The sequence below is a fragment of the Natator depressus genome, chromosome 15 (genome assembly GCF_965152275.1).
Source record: "Natator depressus isolate rNatDep1 chromosome 15, rNatDep2.hap1, whole genome shotgun sequence".
Classification (NCBI taxonomy): domain Eukaryota; kingdom Metazoa; phylum Chordata; order Testudines; family Cheloniidae; genus Natator; species Natator depressus.
Window position 1 is genome coordinate 27941144 of NC_134248.1, and position 21980 is coordinate 27963123.

The 21980-nt window shown below is 44.6% G+C and overlaps 1 protein-coding gene across 25 annotated transcripts in view; it reads left to right on the forward strand.

Moving 5' to 3' along the window:
- The window catches only part of RPH3A (rabphilin 3A), a 168273-nt gene that overhangs the window by 101367 nt on the left and 44926 nt on the right, over window positions 1-21980 (forward strand). For all 25 annotated transcript variants that reach the window (XM_074972902.1, XM_074972881.1, XM_074972880.1 and 22 more), the window contains one exon: window positions 8302-8445. In XM_074972902.1, the coding sequence (XP_074829003.1) occupies window positions 8302-8445 (144 nt within the window). The remainder of the gene's footprint in view (window positions 1-8301; window positions 8446-21980) is intronic.

The window sequence follows — 21980 nt, forward strand, 5'->3', positions numbered from 1 at the left end:
GAAGGTCAAATCCCAAACGGGAGGGTTTTTTTGGAATTTCTGTTCCACTGGAAATATCAACATTTCCGCTTTTTGTTCTGATTCAGGATAGAAAGAGTCAAACTGTCAGAACTTCCCACGGAACAGAAGTTCTGGGTTGCGACCAACCCTAGTTATAGCCATGGTCCATAGAAGTGCTTGAGCTGAGTCCCAGCGGTCTAAAGGGGAGGAAGCAGCTGCCAAAGCATTGTCTTTAAGAGCCTCTGAATGTGGGATTTGCCTCTTGCCCCTTGATTTGAAATAGCCCACAGCTGTTGCCTTGCACAGTGGGCTGGAAAGTGCACCTCTTCCCCCAGGGCTGTGGGGAAGGAGGAGTGCATTGAAGGTTGCTGTTTGTTGGGTGCTTTTGGGATGCTTAATAGGTTTAAGTTTTGCTTGTGTTGCTGTGATGGCAAAAGCAGCCCTGGCTAGGTGCTCTCTCTTCTCCCCGGCCCATATAAACTACTCCTGGGGGAATTCTGCGCCACTGCGCATACACAGAATTCATGTCCCCTGCAGAGTTCTTTGCTTCCCTGCAAAAAAATGACTTTCTGACAGGGAAGCAAAGGGAAGCCGAAAGAGCAGTCACACACCACTCCCTAGGTGTGCAAGTACATTGTTTCAGGCATCTGGAGCAGCCATCGGAGAGCTAAATCACTGCAGGGCTGGGGACACCCCAGCCAGTGGCTCCTACCCTGAGCTGGGATCAGGATAGGACAAGACTTCCTCTTCCCCTGCAAGGAGTGGCTGGGGCTGTCTCAGACCCACCCCCAGAAACCTCCCTCAGCTGCAGGAAGCTCAGCATCCCCCCCGCTTCCTGCTCCCATCGCTCCTCAGCTGCGGAGGGGAGGGGTCACTGTATGGGGAGCTGCTCCCCCATCTGCCCAACCGCCATGCATACCCACACACCCACGCCAAGCCTCACCCTGTATACCCAGAACCCCCCTAGCCCTCCATACCTGAACCCCACCCCATTGAACCTCAACCCCTGCATCTGGAGCTCTCCGCACCCAGACTCCCACCCCTGCATCCTGACCACCCCCCATTGAGCCTTTTGCGCTCGAACCCCCACTCTGATGAGCCCTGCACCACCCTGAGCCCCCACATCCAGACCCCCACACCACTGACCCCCACAATTAGCTGCACCAAGCCCCACTCCCCCACCACCCTGACCCCTTCGCTGAGCCCCAACCACTTTCACCTGGAACCTCCTGCAGAGTCCCAGTGCCCCTTCACCTGGAACCCTGGCCCCCCTCCAACGAGCCTCTGTGCATCCAGATCCCCTCACACTCAGCCCCTCCACACTTGGATCCTGCCTGGTTGAGCCCACCTACCCCCCACCTGGTGCAGAGGGGCAGGGCACCAGGGTGATTCTGGGACAGGCCCAGGCCTTGTGCTATGTCAGGTGCAGCCTCACCACGGAGGCTATGTCCCCGGGATCGGGGGCGGGGAGGCTGCAGGGTGATCTCCCACCTTCATGCCCTGCCATGCTGGAGCCTCTGCATTTACTTCTCGGCAAATAAAAGGTGCAGAATTTTAAAATATCGTGCACAGCATTTTTAACGTGTTGGCACAGAATCCCCTCAGGAGTCATCAACCTAAATAAGTAAAGAGCAGCTAGTTTGACTGAGTGGTTTGGCGGCAGCAGCGCCATGCCCTTCAGTGCAAGAATCCGTCAGTGACCTGTTTTCTATTGCCAGCCAGTGCAGGTGTGTTCTGTACCAAACGTGTGCTGAGCGGGCCCGGAGACTGAATTCAGCCTTGGTTATCTTGCTACCTGAGCTGTGCACCTCCTGTTGATTGCGCCTGAGTCATATTTGCACTGTGCCCATCAGCCTTCAAGTCTGTCCTCCCAACTGGAGGATAATGTGTAGCGTATGTCTCTCCCTAGAAGGGCATTAACAGTGCAAGCAAGAAAAATGGTGGACTCCGTAATGGGGTGTTAAAGTTCTGTAGGATCATTTGGGACATCTTATGGGTTATTCACTCTCCATTAAGTGGTCTAATAGGACCATCATTTTAACTGACTCGTTGGCCAAGATTCCTGAAGTATGATGCATCCATGTGCTTAAATACATAGCTTTATACTAGGGCTTGAAATTCAATGTAGGCCGTGGAACGTTTAATAAAATGTTGATAGATGTTTTCCGTTTAGACCTTCCCTCCCACCCAGCCCCCAACAGAGAGCTGAATCTGTGCTTGGTTATTTTGCAAACACGGTGACTCAGCTTCCCGAGGAGATTGCTGGGCAGAAAGGGAATAGAATTGTAATCTCTCCAGATGCGATACCGGCATGTGAACTGGGAACTGGAGAACAAACTTCTGATCTCAACCTCTCTCTTAAAAGTGCACTTACTCCCATCATTAGCCGTTTTAGTGGTTTGTTAGCTCTTTCTGTGCAGAACATTAATATACAGAATGAACATGGTAGTTGATAAGACTACAAACGAAAATCAGTTGGAAGCACTTGATTTCGTTGGGGATCGGTCCTGCTTTGAGCAGGGGGTTGGACTAGATGACCTTCTGAGGTCCCTTCCAACCCTGATATTCTATGATTCTATTCACTTTTTTGTGGGCAGGGATCATTTTTGACAAGAGAAGGAGGCCATTGTGTTGCTGCACAGCCTAGCTGACAAATAAGGAAAAGAAGAGTGTATAAAATGTAACTGGATCATTTGCTTAACTTGAAATTATGGAAATAGTCTTGGAAAGGAAATTGCTTTTCTCTATACGAAACAGGCCTCCTAATTGTTTTCCATTTTGCAAGTGTTAATCTTTACTGGCAATAAATTACTTGACACCCACGCCCCTGTTAAATTTATTTTTTGTGCTCTGCAAACTGCAATAGAAGGACCTGCTAATCTAAAAATGTGACCTTCTGAAAACTCCTTTAGGCAGCGTTTGGAAGGCAAAGATCTATTTGCATGATGTCAGCGCAGCCTGAATAAATTCAGTATGAAGAATTTATTACAAAGCCAAGATTAAATAACTGGGGAACTCTGGTTAGTGTGGCACAGCTTCTGTCCATCCATGCCTTTCACAGGCCTTGGGACTGGTGTGCCAAACCCTCATTCATTCACTTTGTGTTTCCACGGTGGGAATCGGTGTTGCTAAATCTGACTAGTCTATCATGATTAACCCGACTCTGGCCCCTACTGTAGGCCTTCGCATGATGTTCAGGAAACAAAATTGGGAGTGGGGAGGAGACTCCATCCCCACATCAATCTCCTGTAATCCAGGGGAAGCTGCTCTAAACTGCAAGCCCAGAGTTCTTGTCCCAGCTCTTCCGCTGATTGCTCTTTAATATTTCTGTGCCCTTCACAACCCTCATTATTAGCTGGGGTCTCCTACTGTGACTTTGGAAGCTAATTAGCATTCACCCATTTCACAGGTAACATAACTGAGAGGTTGCACAAGCTCACGTCAGGAAGAGCTGGGACTAGAAGCCCGGCCTCTAACGTAACAGAGCCACGTTAGCGCACAAATTGTGTAGTAGCTTTGTGTGTTGGAGTGGCCATCACTGAGAGTGGTTGCTGATTGGCTGGAATTTGTTGGAGGCGGGATTCTGGAGCTATAAAGCTTACCTTGGCTTTGGAAGAATCAGTTTGGCCAGGCAGCCTGGGCTGAGCTGGGGCTAGTCCCAGCTGTGGAAGATCTAGTCATTCTGGGACTGAAGTGAGTTTGGAATAAATAAATACACCACCAGCCTGGAAAGATTTTTGACAAAGGCTTGCTGTAACTCTGGGGGGTATTTACTTTAGCTGGGAGCTATGAAGTTGCTATGGGAATCTTTGTAACTGAAGTTATTTCCTATGGGACCTAAAATTAAAAGAAGTCTACCACTTCCTCCGCCCCCCCTCCCCCCCCAATATTCTTAATGCACTTGGGTCTCTTTCTGCCTCTTTCCCCTTCATGGTATCGGAGTCTTCCATCGATAGCTCACACGCGTTAGATCGCTGTGTGTGATACTGAGGAGGAGTGTGCAACAATCCGTCACGATGCCGCCCTCCCGTACACGCTCGGTACAAACAGCAATGCAAACAGGATTCACTTTACACATAAGCAGGGCAGAGAGTTGAATTCCACATACTCACTCCACAGGTGTTGCAAGAATCCCATGTGCATCAGCCAAACAGTTTTTTCTCTGTTTTAAAAGCCTGCACACTGGTGTGTGTTTGTGAGGATTTTTGGTGTAGGTTGTTCACTTTTTGTTTAACAGCTGTCAGAAATAGCAGGGAAACTTGGTCTGATTTAACATGGAACATCGTTATAATTGGTGCCTTCAGTCTATAATTGGAGCCTTCAGTCTATCTAGTGATGGAGCGTTAAGCATAATGAGTTAAGCCCTTATGTGAAAACATGCATGTGCTTAATTTGAAGTCCCATTGACTATTCAACTTGCTGAAGGATAAGTGTGTGGTAAGTGTTTGCAGGATCAGGCCATCTGTCACTAAAGGGCCAGCTTTTCAAAGATATGTAGGTGCCAAAATATGCAGGTAGGTGCCTAGGGTGACTCTTCCCAAGGGATTTCAATGGGAGTTAGGTCTCCAGCTGCTTAGGTGCTTTTGAACATCCCACTAGGCGCCTAGCTGCATCTTCTGGTGCTTAGAGACCTTTGAAAATCTGACTCTAAGACCCGGACCCTTGCAGTTGTTCTGTGCCTGCAGATTCCTGTGCCTGTGTGTGGAGCTCCTTGACTTGGTGCGTTTGGACCCAGCCAGTAGCTCAGCAGCAGGACGTGATTTTTCAGAAGTTCCCTCCATGACTAGGACAAATGGCTCAGCTCTGGGGGCAGGACCTTCAGAGCAGAGTGTAACAGAGAATGGGAACTTTTCGATAGAATTTTCAAACCCACTTGGACAACTCTAGATCCCAGGGATCTAGGTCTCTATTCATTTCTATAGGCTTTGAGAGTAATTTCCACAGGATCCTATTGGTTTGGGGAGCAATTTTCAAATGTGCCGCAGTCCCCTTGAAAGTGACTGAAAATGTTGCCTTTCTCCTCCCCCCCACCCCCACCCCCGATTCCATTCTACAGGATTTTTAAACCTGTAGCATCCTGAGTCCTTCCATCTCATTACATTCCTCTGCTATGGGAATGGGCTCAATTGCTCGGTATTTCTTTTGGCAGCGTGGTGTTGTGCTGTGTTTTAAATAAATGTACAACCCCCATTTTATGCATGAAGTTTCTAGAATGGAGAGGGATGGGGACTGAGCTAACTTCGTAATATATTTAGCAAATCAGCCTGCAAATTGGAGGAGGAATTCTGTAGCCACGTCTTCTGGCTGGGAAGTTATTGAGCATTCAGAGCTGGGGAAGAGAATGCTTAGAGGAAGTGGGTTTAGTTGTTATAAAAATAGTAATTTTACATTTACCATTTTGTAAGTGTTTTTGTCGTCATAACAGCAGAGAAATGTCAAACGCCTCTCGAATTCACAAAAGAAAAGTAAATGACAGTTCTTATCTCTAAGGGTTTCAGAGTGATAGCCATGTTCGTCTGTGTCAGCAAAAACAATGAGGCGTCCTTGTGGCATCTGATGAAGTGGGTGTTAGCCCATGAAAGCTTATGCCCAAATACATTTGTTAGTCTCTAAGGTGCCACACGGACTCCTCGTTGTTTTTATCTCTAAGGGGTTGACCCTAAGCCTAGATTTTATTCCTTCGGTGAATTTCAGACAGAGTTCTAGTGTTCTTTTCAAGGTAGTTTTTTCTCCAAGGTAAATGTGTTACCTAGGGCTGTGTAGTAATGTATGATGGGGTAAACATTCAAGGCAGCACACAGGTTAGCTGGGATGTGCTACCAAGCACGGGGTTACAGCTGACTAGAGGACGACAACTCTATTTCGCAGCAACTTTTGAGGTTCCCAACTCTGTTTTTGTTCCGCATTGTAGTGAAAACAAACCCATTTGTGTGTGAGTGCCACATTCATGTCTGTGCTCCAACTAAGTCAGAGCAGAGTTTGTTATCCAGATCCCTCTGATTCAGACAGAGCAGGGACATGAATCGGGATCTCTCATCACCTCTTCTCTCAACCAAAAAAACCTTTCTGCTGAGGAGGACATCATGTGACTCCCACACTTTCAGAATAAACAAGCTTCTCTTGTATTTAGGGTGTAGTACAAAGGCCCAGATTTTTAAAATTGTTGAGACATTGCTGTGCTCAGCATCGCAATGCCTAACTCATGGAGGAGTCTTAAAATCTCATTTCCTAAAGGGATTTAGGCACTTAGGCATTGACAGTCAATGGGATTTAGGCACTTAGGAGATTTTAAGACTCCTAAATTAATTGGCATTGCTGCATTCACCATTGCAATGCCTTAAATCTGGGCCTGAATGCCTTGTGGGGGCTGCTGAGTGCTTTCAACTCCTGAGCCATGTCTACATGATGGAAATGTTCTAAAAATGTCCCTAGTGTAGACAAGACTGCTGGGGGAATTCAGTACATTGTAGGATTGGGCCCTCAGCCTTTTAGGTATGCTGGTTGTCGACTATCTGGGACCCACAGAAGACTGATAGCCCATGAGTCTAGAGGATGGGCAGTGGCTTCTGGGAGGTTCATCTCCGTGGGGACTGATACTTGACTAAAAAGGTCATGTACTGTGCTAGGTGGCTGACTGGATTTCAGGAGGAAAAGAATGCAGAGCTTATCACTTTATATCTAATTATGATGCTGGAAGTGTCAAGGAAGCACTGCATAGCAGTCTTGTGACTGGATGTTTTATTTATTTCTGAGCTAGCTGGTCACTGAACATATTCCCCCCACCCCCTTTCCTCTCCCTGTACAATCTTCCCAGTGGGACCAAGGTGAACTGAAAGTAACATCCGAAAACGAACCGCTATGAAATGGATTTTCATTTCCGAACAGTAGCTTCGGTTTGTCAAACCAATTTTGATCTCCAGAGATTTCCTTCCACGTCACAATACAAAGACACCAGGGCATATGGGGGCAATCTTCAAAATGCGTCTCTCTATTTGACAGTTTTGTCCATTGTGCCAGGGGAACTGGGTTTGAAGAAACAAAAGGAAGATTATCCCAGGGATGTTTATATATATTTTAAATTAAAAAAGGTTGCGGGAGAAGTGGGGAGCAAGAGAGAGAGGAAGAGGACAGTAATTTTGTCTCTGCATGCAATGGTATAGATGGAATAACTAAAGCAGAATGAAATTAGGCAGATATGCCTTTCACCTTCTAATAAGATCCTGGGCAATTACTCGTTTCAAATAATGCCTATCATTTTGGTAGTGATGTCTGGACTTGGGTCAGCAAATGAAAATGTGTAGTTCCTGCACGGATGCATACAAAATGGGAACGGGTTAATGGCTAGTTCTTCACGAAGTCTGAATTCTGGTAAAGAACCAAGGAAGGCCTACATCTCATGATCAAGGCAGTCTTGTTTTAGTTAAACTAACGCATCCAGCTGCATTAACCCATCATGCTGGGAGCTCCGTTTTCGTTAGGTTTCTCTTGCACAAAACAGTGTGAGAGAGCATAGTAGAGGAGCCTTGTCTTAATAAGTATCTGGTTGGCGTTGCCTGTTCTAAGCAGACATGGGAGTTGTAAGATGTAGGTACTTTCATGGAGATCTCTGAAGAAACAAAATCCGTTTCCAAATGGGATAATGAGACTGTTTCATAGGACTTGTCGTATTTTAGGTGCCCCTACTGTGAGCAGTGTCACTAGAATCGGGTAAGGAGTAAAGAATGTACTGGGGAAAGAAAATGCTCAGAGCTGGGTAAAAGAATCTCCGCTCTTCCATCTGGGTGGTGTTCCCACCACTTTTCTTCCTGTGTGGACAATCGGTGCTGTCTGCAAAAGAGACCTATCTTTCCTCTGTAGAGACTTCACGCTGTGGTGGTCAAAGCCTTACCAGTGTGTGGAAAAGTGGAGGATTGGAGAGGGAGGGAGAGGAGTTTAAGTGGGGAAACAGCTTCCCATCTCTCATTTCAAATGTCAACAGCCAATTTCACAGCTGCTGATACAATTTCCAGGATGGAAGTTACAGATGCTGATGGCTAATGTGGTGACTAATGATTGGTAGACTGTAAGGTGGCACTCAATGAATTCTGATGAGTTTTTCCCATGCATGGAGATTCAACAAGTGGTTAAAACCTATAAATGGGGAGAGAACTGGTAAACATGAGATAATTATAAAGCTCACTCTCTGTGTGCCGATTGTCTGCACTCTTTCTATTCTGGGAAACTTATTTCTAGTGGGCCCTGTGCTTGTATAATGTACCTTTCCTCCCACTCCCAGTCTCGCTGCCTTTGTGTGTTTTGCAGACTCCCTGCTGGATGGTCGGTACATGGAAACCAGCCGGAAAGGCAACGGAAAAATGAAGAGCTGACAGATGAAGAGAAGGAGATCATCAACCGAGTAATAGCTCGAGCAGAGAAAATGGAAGAAATGGAGCAGGAGCGTATTGGGTAAGGAAACCACCTGGCTAATTGCTCCATGGAACCCACAAGATGGAAACATGAGTCAGTGAATGGGCTTCACTTTGTTTGTATGTGTTAGATTCAGCCTTGTGGCATGAAGATCATAGGGGAACCCATTTGATCCTCGTACAACAGAGCTGCATCTCCTTGCTATCTGCCGCCACCTACCTCCTTCCAAAACCCCTTTGAGCCCAGACATTTGTGTAATGCTAACATGGCTTTGCCCATCCAATGCATCTGGGTTAGCTGAAATCAAATCTTCCATTACAAGAAGATTGATTTCCCCAAGAGGGCCCCTACATTTTGGAATTCAGTTTCCCCATCCTGGAACAAAATAGCCTAAATCTATTGACCTAGGGGGCATCCTGGAAAATCCATTTTCATTATTCATATTGACTTGTATTACAGAAGCACATAAAGGCCTCAGCTAAGCCTCATTGTACTGGGGGCTGTACAAGCACTCACTAAGAGACCGTCCCTGCCCCAAAGAGATTACAATCTAAATAGACAAAACACAGAGGCGTGGTCTACGCTACACGTGTAAGTCGGCTTAAGTTATGCAACTCCAGCTACGTGAATAACGTAGCTGAACTTGACGTAGCTTAGGTCGACTTACTGCGGCGTCTACACCACACTGGGTTGATGGGAGAAACTCTCCTGTCGACTTACCTTACATTTCTCATTCCGGTGGAGTACCGGAGTTGACAGGAGAGCGTTCAGGGGTCAATTTAGCGGGTCTTCACTAGACCCACTAAATCGACCCCTGGTGCAACGATTACCACAGTGTCAATCCCTGGTAAGTGTAGACATACCGTGGGGCATTTGGGGAAGACTGAGGGGAAGTAGGCAGTTCCTTTGGAAACTTGGGTTGGGGAGATACTGTTTTGTAATTTAATTTTTGCTGATTGTGGTTGTATGTCGCAGGGCCGTGCTACTGTATTTGATGTTTGTACTGATTTGATTGTGTATGGATGCCTATTTAATTGCTGAAAATGATAACTAGATACTGGGATAGGAGTTCTTTTAGTAAATAAATGAACAAAACAGGGGGTCCCAACATGTCCTGGAAGTTTCAGCTTGTGTTCTCTTGCATGTCAGGATGGGAGCAGAAGGGTTTTTCAAGGAGAGTTTTGTTAAGTTAGCTGAGAACACCCAATGCTATGTGTGTGAAATAGTGTACAAGGAAAGACAATATAACATTGACTTTTGCTGAAGGATCTAGTAATTAATCCTTCATTGGCAGGGAGACTGACCGACAGCAAAAGTGAAAATTAGATGGGCAAAGATCAAACCCATGAATTGAAGCATCCCTGAACTCATGAGGTGTCTGATTCAAACTCAGAGCCACATCTACATTTTGGTTATCCCTCCCCAGCCCCTCAAATAGGGTAAGTCAAATCCTCAGATCTAGATACCCTGGAACTGGGGGGTATTTGAAACCTGGATTTGGAGCTGAATATTATAGCGTGGGCCCATTTCTACAACTTCTAGCCCCGATAGGTCATTTAAAATGCGGTCTAGGCTTTTTCAGGGGGTACCAATGTAAGACGATGCCCAGCATGGGTGGCTGGCAGTGAGGAGAAGACCATGGACCTCTGGGTTTGAAAGCACCAGCCTCTACTGCATGAGCTAAAAGACCCACCTCTGTTAGCTCAAAGCCAGCAGTGGACTCAAACCTCTAAGTTGTCTGGCCACTCGGGGAGGACAGAGATCCACCCCGAATAAGCATGGGATACAACTGTGTCTGTGTAACAATCTAACATCCAGCACCTCCATGGAGACAGCCACCAGGCCTTCCTTGCCGGGCCAGATGCTGCTCTGTGTTACCCATGGCAGTCCAGTCGCTCAGTTGCCACCACTGGAGTGACTCTGGGTTTAGCTCCGCATCAATGAGAGAGCAGAATTTGGCACGCTGAGTTTTATCAATGGGCCTAAATCCTCTCCCCTTGGTCAAGCACAAGTAAATGGACTTGGTGCAGGGGAATTCTGAAGTAGTACAGCAACTTACCATCCACCCGTCCCTCCCTGGGCTGCAGACCTGCACCCGAGCAAGTCTGCAGCAGCTGAAGGTTTCCTGCCATGCCTGCCCCCCTCCCCCGCCTCCCTAATAACACTCCTGCCTGACGATGTGGTGGAACGCTGTGCAGCATACGCGGGGCGGACCCCTGTGCCATGGGGTCTCTGCATCCTGCTCCTTGCCCCAGATCCCACAGAGAGGTTTGTGTATCTTGTGACCGACTCAGTCGTAGGGGTGCCCTTTCATGACGTTTTGATGATTGCTGGGGGGGGGGCGGAGGTGCGTAGGCCGTATTATGCCCCAGAGATTCTGTCATACTTGCATTTGCTCCCTGGCCCAGTCAGAGGGTCAGGAGAGAGACACAAAGCATTCGCTTGACTCGTTTTCTAGCCAGCAGCTAGTGTACTGCAGTGTTTCTACTAGGGGAGAGACGGAAACTGCCTTCAGGGGGTCTCTTCCAGCTGGCACCGTTGGCCTGCAGTGACCTGTTCAGCCAGGGAAAGTCTCCTCCCCACACTGGCTAAACTCTGCCTTAGCTCCAGCTGCAGCCTCTTGTGTCCTCCGCCTTTTTCAGCGCCGCGATGGAAACCGGACCAGACCCCAACGTTCTCGCCTCGTCGTATCCCCGTGCTGCTGTGATCCCAATCCACGCTCCTTTGTTAATCGTGATACACCCCCATTGTAGCTGCATTCATTTATTTAAATGAGGCTAGCAGTTTAATAAGCCACTTCATATTGTTGCTCTGTGGACTACTGTAGGAAATGTACACAGTGTTGTGTTCTACTGAAAAACGGATAGAATTCACAGGGCTTTTTTTATGGCCAGAAGGTGGCATTAGATTATCTAGACGGACCTGTGTAACACTGACTTTCCTCCAGTTAGTCCTGTGTTGAGCCCAGTAACTTGCATTTGGCTGAAACATCTCTGCCAGAAAGGCCTCCAGTCTCCATGTGAAGACCAAGAGATGGAGAATCCATCACTTTCCCTGGTAGTTAGTTCCTGTGGTTAATCACCCTCACTCTTCAACCTGCACCTTATTCTGGTTTGAATAGGGCTGGCTTGGACACTGCCAGCCATGCTACAGGTGGTTCCACCGGCCTTTTTTATGTACGTAACGCTTTGAAGAAGTATATTGCCAACTCAGTAGAACTGTAGAGCTGCAGCCAGCACCTCGCAAGTTAAGTAGCTACCGTGCCTCTGTATACCACTGCTCTCTGCTGGTTGGAAGGAGAAGTGATTGACTGTGTCATAAGCCCCATACTGGGGCAGTTCTTCTCTTGTGCTAGAGAGCGGTGGTTTTGGAGCAGGAAGGCCAATCAGCACGCCTGCTGGGAAATTCCCAGAGGGTGTGGTGTGGCATTTGAAAGAGGAGAGCACCTGTGGGAGAGCTGGCAATAAACCATCTCTTCTAATGCCCCGTCCTCTTCCTGAACTTCAAGACCATCTTCCATTTGAGGATGCACAGAGAGCTGGATACTGTATACCTTCTAGCCCTACCTACCTAGCAGAGCAGTGTAAGAAGATCCCCCATTTCCTTTCGGCATCTGAGTTTGTGCCATGCATTGGAGAAGATACCAGAGAAGAGCAAAATAATAATTGTTATATATCAACCTGCTCCATCAGTGACAGTTTCGCAGAGGGAAATCCTGTAATCCTTCGTGTCTAACATCCTGTGTTTGTTTTAAGGACAGCGGGTGATTGTATTCTATCCAGGCTTAGTCAGCCACTTGTTTTTTCCATCTCGGGGTAGGAGTCGGGCGCAGCCAGCGCCAGCATTATGAACTGTTTCAGAGAATGTTAAAAACCCCTCTAGTTGTTTGCTACAAATAAGTTGCCCTCAGGGGCTGTTGATTCATAAAAAGGCAGAGCAGTTCCACCTCCTGAAAATGGAAAAACAACACATAGATGTTGAAAGCAAACGAGTGTTTGAAAATCGAACCCACGGATACTGTAACTTGGCTGCTTCTGACTCAGCTGAGATCTAGTCCTGTTCACCTGACTGTTTAAAGTGAATTCAAAGTAAGCTGTAAAGATATAATCAGAGATCTGCCCTAAATATGACTGGAAAGAAGCTTGGGGTGTGGGAGGGGAAGGGATCCTGAGATGCTGAATTTGGTGAAGTTAAGCATTCGAAATCCAAACTTTCTCCTATGGAAGATTCAAAACCAGTTGAAGACCTGCTGAAGCATGCAGGGGAAGCCATCTGTCAGACTGGCTTTTCTGAAAAGCGCAGAGATGCTGGTGCAGAAGTCTTCGTGAGGGTGGTTAGTTTTTTTTTTTTTCCTGCTGCTGACGTGTAATTTGAGGATAAATGGCCTGGTTGTATAAGAACCCCTGAAATTTTTGTTCATTCGCAAGCTAGTTCAGAGCTGGCGAGAGAGCAGCAGCAGTTCTGAGAGCAGCAACATGCTTGATTCAAAGAGGCTTGACTCAAAGCCGAACGTTCTCTAGTATGGCTTGTTTCTCCCCTTCCTCCCCAACTTTCTGTGGAATGCATGGGCAGGTGGAGGCGGGGAGATCAGAAGCAAATGGATCAGAGGCAAACTTCACAACCGTACCTTCAAATGTATGGTAAAATACCCAGCTAGAGAATGATGGTGGATGTTCCACTTGGGAAAGTTCACTTCTTGAAATCACTCAGGAATAGAGCTAAATCTCCAAGCCAAAAACCCTCTGTCTGTCTCTCGTGTGTGTGTGTGTGTGTGTTTTGCAGGAAATTTTCCAATTGCAAAAGTTCTGTATTTTGTTTTAGTCTCCTGATCTCTGAGCTCCTTGGGATTCCAACCCCTCACCTTAGAAGAGCATATTGAATTCCTCTCTCTAACATTTGTGATCTCTGCCTTTGTTTACAGTAGAGATTTGTAGGTATTGGCATTGCCTGTTGGAAATGGCTAGCAGATTTCAGCCAGAATGTACCAATGTCCTCTACAAACAGGCTGGTTTTGTGCAATCTGGCACAGCATATTGCTGTCTTCTGAAGGAAACTGCTCTCTTCATAAGCTGGGCTTGACTTTTCACCTTAACTCTTCATGTTGCTGATGTTCAGCCTTCACAAGTTCCGCAGGGAATGGATCAGCTATTTTGTTTTCCTTTCTGTGTGTGTGTGTGTGTTTCCCCCCTTTCTCTGTTCATGGCCAACCTCAGTTTGGTTTCAGCATGTGTGTACGTAGCTAGGAGCCTGGCAGATTTGGATCAAAGGTTGCTGGATGAAATGTGTGAGATTTTTACCTGCTGTGCAGGAGTGTGACTCTTGGGTGTATAGAAATGAACGTCCCTGCGCATAAAACAGTAGCTGCAGGCATATAAAAATGCTGAAAGCCTAACAAAGGCATCATTGCGTCATGCCGATATTCGACATACTTAAACACTGAATGCACCAAGTTCATGATCATTCAGTGTCTCAAGCTGAGACAATGGTTGAACCACATTTTGCCATTAGACGTATGTGCATATATAAAGAAAATTGCTCCTAAACTTTTGATCCTAATTTTAATTTTTTTTAAAAAACATTAGATCACATGTTCGATTTTTTTTTTTGGCCTTCATGTTAACTTTAGTTTTAATATTCAAACCTTTAATACACATGAGGTCCCAGTAAAAATAGTAGTCGCTTAATTCTGGAGTCAGCTGGGTGATCTTTTTTTGTGTATTGCATTAACTTTTTCCCTTTTCTTATAAATCTTTGCAAGATCCCTCTACAAGCTCATTCCAATCAAATCTGTTGTGACAGGAGTGTTTTTTTTTAAAGCTGATCACAGAATTTCAGTGTTCAACTCCGTGCAGTTGTGAGGCGAGGCATAAAACCATTTATCCTTTGTGATTCAGGTTTTTTTCCCCGTTTGTACTGCGTGCTGCATTGAACGTACTGCTTGGTGCTGTTTCAAACCCATTAGGCTTGTCTTCGTGATTCATTTTTGTGGAGCTGCAATAAATATTTAACTAGGGAGAACTTTTGCATGCATACGCTGGTGCCCGTTCTTGTTTTGCACTTAATAAAGGTTCTTTCTGTATCCCCCTGGTTGATGACAGCTTGTCCGGAATAAAAAAGCAAGAGAAAATGCCCATGCCATCATGCTGCAGGGTTGCTGGAATGGCGCTGCTCTCGTGAACTGCTGTTAAAGGCACAGTATATGCCGAGTGTGCGCGCGCACAATTGCAGCTTCTGCAATAGATGTCAAGCTGAACGCAAAGCTCCTGCTTGAAATGCTTCTGGTCTATCGAGACGTTTATTTCGTATTCATCACTGCGGTGTAGATGCTCCTGTCGCATCTTTGTTCTTACCAGGGCAGTGAGACGCTAGGGTTGAGTCAAAGGTTCGGCTGCTGGTGTGCTGGCCAGTATCGTCTCATTGTTTCCTTGTACTCCCCTGTCTGTCCGTGCTCATCTGTTCTTTCTTGTCTTACGCTTAGACTGTAAACTCTTTGGGGCAGGGACTGTCTTTTTTTTGCCCTGTGTTTGTGCAGCACCTGGCCTATGACTAGGGCTCCTGGGCACGACGGTGATGTTACTACTAATGGTAGTCCAGTGGGAGGTGCGGGTGCCCAGGACCCTATGAATCAAGCCACTGAATTAGGTGCCTAAATAGATACAGGTGCCTCATGTTAGGCACCTAAGCCTCTTCTGTAGCCTCTTCAGAACAGTTCCCTGGACTGGCCAGCCGGTGGTGCAGGAATAATGCTGCCCTATACTCTCTCCTCCAAAGACAGACCATGTCGCCTCTGTTGTGGACTCTCCCAAGTCTCTTGCAAGGTCGTCTTCATGGCCGTGTAGGATGGTACCGTGCCACCTGTGGGGGCTTAGACTAGAGGTGATGACATACATGGATGAATTCTCGGAGGCTCCGCAAGGGCCATCGCTGTCTCTGGGGTGGTGCTTCTCAAGGATCCCTAACTGGCGAAGGAGTCTGGTTTTGTCTTCCGAACAGCACAGTGTAGATTTGTAGAGCCAGACAAAGAATAAGCTTACTTTGCCTGGGGCTAATGTTAGGAACAAAGGAAATATTATACCAGTCCATGCGGCCCATATCTTGCTTCCATTAGTGACCAATACCTGATTTGTTAGAGGATGGATACTGCTCCTCCCACCGTAAGGAAAATATTGCTCCCTGTACCTCTCATACTAGGCACTGTAGCCTGTGATTTGATTACTCTTATCTTGGCCTGTTCAACTGCAGATTTGAATAGTCATAAAATGTACACACTGCTTTTTAAAATTAGCCCATTCGATACCACAGTGATGGGCACTTCGGAAATGTGCATAATGGTAATTAAAATCCAGCCACTGTGTTAGAGACACGTAGTAGAAAGTGATTAAATGGATGGTTAATTTATACATGCAGCAAAAATTAGAAAGATAAACAAATGACATCTACAGGAGAGGGGAGGAAAAGCCGTGAGGAAGCCTCGATGCTGATTCGTAGCCATGACGGAGCAGCAGAATGCCATCGGTTGAGTAAGACTGATACAGTTACATAGACTTCAATTGCAAAACATTTCTGTTTGCAAGAATTGTATTAGCTGAATGAGATTGACCTAAAATTGACCTAAGACCAGCTGAAAAGTGTTGAGAAAGGAAGATGGTTTGTTACAATATAAATCTCTCTAGCTGTTAGCAGCAGTGAAAACAGCCAGTCTACATTGAATCCATTTTACTGCAAAGATGTATTATGTATTAGGTTACATTGGAAGAAATCCGAGTTTGTTCCAGTCAGGAGTACCTGGACCTTTTGATACCAGTAATTAAACTTGAATCAATAATTTACATTCAGCTTGCCCTCATGCCGTATGTATGAGTTGATTACCCTCGGTCTCTCTCTTGCTGTCCTTCATGATCAGTATCTGGTTTCCAAAATGGAGTCTGTCCACAGCTTAGCGGAGGATAATTTAGGTGGCCTGTGTAATGCACCTTCCTTCACTCTTCTGGTCGGGGCTGGCTCTGCACTGATCCATCTTCAGCAGACAGGCTAACCCCACCTTTCTGTTAACATTTCATTCTGGTTTATCTGTGGTACTTGTATGGACCTGTTACCATGGTATCGGAGCGTCTCCTCACAACACTCCTGTGAGGTGGGGCACTGCTCACCCCCATTTTAGAGATGAAGAACGGAGGCACAGAGAGGCTAGATGACTTGGCCATGGTCGCACAGGAAGTCTGTGGCAGAACAGGGACGCTAATCATTGGATCATCCTTCCTCTCAGGATTCAATTAGCACTAAATATACAGATAAGAACCAATTTGCATACCAGGGCCCAGTGTGAGTGTTGATAACCCAAGTTATTTAACTGGGGCAAACTAAACCAATGAAAGCCAGATTTATACCTCTGTACAAGTGTCCACACGCAGACGTACCCATTGAATTAAATTAGTGCATTAGTGAAACTGGAGCAAATCTTGTATGTAGATAGCCCTAAAGTAACAAGACCTCATAATGGAGGAGGACATAGTTTGATGAGAACCAAATCTTTTTGTTCCAGTGTCGAGTACAATCTATTGCAATTTAATTATAGCGTGCCTTTCTTACAAAGTAGAGCAGTTAAAATCGGAAGGTGTGTAAGTAGGAGGAAGCAGTAGATCAGGAGAAGCGTGAAGGACTGGTAAGTGATGGTATGGGGAACTTGTGACAGCTCCCTAGCTGTTGGCAGCATGGAAGAGGAGGGGTCTGAACTGCAATTTAAGGAGGGAAAGCAGAGTGAGGAGGAGGGCAGGCTGTTTCAGGGAGAGCAGGTGCAGTGACAGCGAAGAATCGACCTCCCACAGAGGGAAGGCAAAGCTATGGGACTGAGGAAGTTTAAAGAGAGGAGGATCAAAGAGCTGCATAGGGGTGTGCCATTGCCCGAGGGTCCTTGAGTCACTGTGGAGCAGATACAGATGTGAATTTTCTGAGTGTTCTGGAAATTCAGATACTTGTATTCGGAACTATCCTGTGGCTCTGTGAATTGTTTTCCCCCAATAAAAGGGGGACAGAATGGAATCTGATTTTCTAGAGCACTTTTCTGTCTTAAAGTACCCCCAGGAACTTAAAGAAACTCGGAGTTAGACGCTAATAGCGCAATTGCTGTATGGCAAAACCATCAGTCTTGTGCACTCAGCCACTGTCCACAATTGCGCAGTTTTGAACATTAGAACTTGGTTTATCCCTTCTGATGATTCCCAGGGAGCTTTAACTCCTAGCCTGGCTGCTCCTCAGAGATGGGCCTCAGGCCTCAATTTAACAACCTCGCTGGGAAGGCAGGGGCGCATGTGTGTGTAATTGTGAAAACACAATCTTTACCGCTTTGGGGTACAAACTCCTGGCTGCAGCATTACATTCTAAGAAAAGAGCAGCATTTATGATTATAGCATCAATACTGTAATAAGGTAAATATCTGTGGTTAAAGGAGCCATATAATCCCTGTGCGAGTACACACATTGTTATATATTTTTTGCACTATTAATAAAATAGGCTCTATGCCCCATGGTAAGGGATGGTTTTGCAAAACATTTGGAGCCCAATTCAGAATTGCTTGAGGTTAAAGGATGTTTTTGTTTTGTTTTTGCAATTTGTTTCAACTTTCCATGAACAAGGTTTGTTTGGACATGCAGATTTGCTCAATGGAAATGGGCCCATTTTCAAGCATAGCTGGCTTGGCATTGACAAAACCGTGAAAAATTGAACTTGCAGATTTTTTTTCCCTATGAAAATAGCCATTTTGCCAGAAATTTTGCACAAAACCAGACCTCTACATACAATTACATAAAACGTAAGGTGTGACTTTTAGACGGCATTCCTGGGTGAGCAGCAGTAGCATGCAATCTGTGGGGAAAGTAATAGATTATGTCCCTAGATAAACCACTGGATTAAATAATGAAATGTATCTGCTGCTGGGGCTTCTAAACAAAGATATACAGTACTTGCCATAATCAACAATATAACGCTAGCACCAAACACTCTAGGCAATGATATTCCTAGATTTGTTGGTTTCACTCACTTGTCACACTTCCATAATATGCCCCTGTGCAGAGTTGACAGAAAAGCTTCCTGGACTATAGGATAGAAATTGCAGTGGTTAATTTAATTAAGGAGTGTTTTGAGAACAGCCAACTTTCTCTTTTTAGAAACACTGGAATAATCTTCATTCTGATCTAAATATTAAGGGCCTAATCCAGGGCCCATTAAAATCAACGGGACCCTTAGTGTTTGCAACTAAATGTATTCCCCATGGAATGTTAAACCTATGGATGTATGGTGAGGAGTGATTCCTTTGCATCACCAAGTCTGGCAGCTGAGTTTACATCCAGAAAAGAATCGTGGATGAATAATCTCCAGTGAACTGAGCTCAAAGTAAGAGATAGATAGCAGCAGGCTTTAGGAATGAAGGCATGAGAGAGAATGATGCTAGAAAACAGTTTAACCATTAAAAGTACAGGAGAAAGTCATCAACCCACCTAACTCAGACCAGAGACTGTTAATCTTTAACCCATTTTATTCCTTTAAGAAAGTATCTTGTCAGGTTAAAAATCAGAATTACGTAAAGAAGAAGTGCCTTCCTTGCATTATTGACAATGTTTTAGATTATGCAAACTGAAAGAATTAAACTCCTTGACTTGAGTTTTCACCCGTATGTTGGTGGTTTGCTTTTTGACAATGCAAATAGACTGGGCTCTTTCAGTTTTGCCGATAGGCATTTTCTAGGCATTCGCTTTCAGGGTCCCCTGCTCTAGCTGCTGCACTCCTACTGTATGTATTGCAGAAATGTGCTCTATATTAGGGGGGTTTATATTTTTAAAATGTCCATTTTCCCCTCCACCTTAAAACTGGAAACTTTTCTATTAGCCTCAAGTATAGGGTGAAATCCTGAAGTGAATGGGAATTTTGCCATTCATTTCAATAGGGCCAGGATTTTACCCCTGTTTTTTTTTATACCACCTGAATTTGGGGGTCAAACTTGACCTGATAGTGTCCCTTTAATAAACACCCATAGAACAAGACTTCAGCATTATGGGCCTGAATCAAAGCTAGAGAAGTCAGTGGAAAGACTCCCACTGACTTCAACCAGCTTTGGATCCGGCACAGTACAAACTGAAATAAAATGGCTTGGTTTGGGTGCCTACAATGTATTTTCTATCTCTTGCTGCACTGTCAAGGCATATTCCTTTGTCGAGTTCTTACGTATTCTCTCTTTTCTGCAGTCCATAGAAAATGTCTGGCAGGTATTCTTGGGTTCCACTCTGTGAACAGCTTGCAGTTTAAGGATGAAATCCACGGATCTCAGTAAAGTCTCTTCAGGGTTTGCCACATGTAAATTAGGGATCATATAGTTTGTAAATGATCCGAGAGTGTGGTCAGTGTAACTGTCATAAACCTGAAACTGTCATAAGACATGGGGGACAATGTCTTTTTTTTTTTAATGGATGGTGTTTTAGCTGCTTTGTCAGATTTGGGTCATGCTGCAATGGGAGTGCATAAAGCCCCCTGCGGGCTTGATTTTTTTTCCCCTGAAATTCTCTCAAGTAAGGATTTTTCTCTCTCTCTCCCCCCCCCTTTGAACGGAATAAATAATGCATTTTAGATTCTGCTATTTTTAGCTAGTTGGTTTGTAAGTTAACCAGTTGTACAGTTTACCACTCAAACCTTTTGTGCTGTTGCGTCTTTCCAGAGCTTGCAAACAGTTGGTTTTTCAGAAGTTGCTAGCTATGTCTCTTCACCTGCACTGGAAGCAGATGGGTTTGCACAGTTGCAGTCTCTGGTGGGCTTTTTGCATTTTACTCAAAAGACTAACAATTGCTGCAAAGTAAAATATTGACTTTTTTTTTCTTAGAAATGTAAAGACGGCATTAATACACTACATGTCATCCCCGAAAATAAACTAAGGCCTTTATCCTGCGTCCTTTTCACAGACTGAAACTAGAGCTGCTCAGAAAATTTTAGACAGAAGTTTTCCTTAGAAAAATGCAGTTTTGTTTGGAATTGAAACATTTTATGGGGACATATTGATTCTGATTAACTCTTTCGATAGGAAAAAGTCAAAATGCTTAATTTTGATAGTGTTCTTTCAAGTCATTTAGTTTCAACGTTTATATTTAATTCACGAATATATATATATATATGGTGTATAATATTTTAAATATGATATTAAAGCTGAAACAAAATGAATCAAAACAGTATTCAAACAAAATATTTTGAAGGCCCTGAATCCACATTTTTCAGAATTCTAGTTTAATGGGAAATTGAAGAATTTTGGCTTTTTGTTTCAAATTGGAGTGATTTCCCACCCCTCATGAAATGTTGGAATTTCCCACAGAATGGAAATTTTGTTCCTGAACAGCTCTAGCAAAAAAGTCCTGATGGCTTTTGGCTAAGTTCCCAAGCAGGCTGTGACCATAACTAGCGGGCACAGGTATTTAAGGAAATAGTATTGCCAGTTTGAGGAACAGTATTATCTAGAACTTTACATATTCATAGTGCTTGACAAAGGTTAATCTTCATGGCCTCACTGATGGATAGGGACAGCAGTATTATCGTCACTTTCTTATGGCTGGGGAAACTGAGGGAGATAAATGGTTGTCCAGGATCGCACAGCAAGTCAATAGGATCGGAGTGCCAGGATAAGAACTCACAACCTCTTGACTTGGTGCCCTTTGCTCAGTTAGACTGTGCTTCCTCCCGCACAATGTCTTCCGTACCCATACGCCTCACCACTGTACTTTGTTTTGTTTTAAATTAGCTGCCTATTAAGAGATTCCCAGAATGTATTAGATTGGACACTAACAGCTGTAGATGTCTCAATATTTTCAGGCAAAATGATAGTGGAAAGTGATACATTTTCTTCAGGTTAATTACTTTTACATTTCCTAATATATTTTACTTCATTCAACCTACAGGATCTTTTTATTTTCACGTAGACTGTATGAGTCAGTACAGTTATGACTAGACTTGGAAGGATTAGATTTTTATTCATCGTACACACACACACACACACACACACTGATTAAAAATATTTCCGTCAATAATGATTGAAATGTACAGATTAACAAAGTAAGAAATGCTGCTTGAGAATTTATGCGAGTTTGATTTTAATGATAGTTACTTTGTATATCTTGACGTGTGATGTTCACAACTTATTTTAACAGTTAAAGTTTTAACTTTATGAATATCAATATCTACTGTCATTAAATATTTATTGTCTGACTTCCATAATTCCCACAACTCTGAACATTTAAATAGACAAAAGTAGAAAAAGCTTAAAACCCATAATTTTGTGCTCCTGGGAAAACGAGTCAATAAAAATAGGGAAAAATGCTTAAAAATAAACCTCAATATTATCCATCAAAATTATAAAAAGAATAAAAATTGAGTTCTGCCCAGCCTAGTTATGATGCAACACTTGTCTCTGGGTTGGATGGTTACTGGGTTATCTAGGACTTCGTCTATTATGCAGTGCTGACGTCGGGTGACTGTTACTTTGAGGTCCCTTTTGACCAGCTTTGAGGTCTAATCCAGAGCCTGTGGAAGTGCGTGGGTGTCTT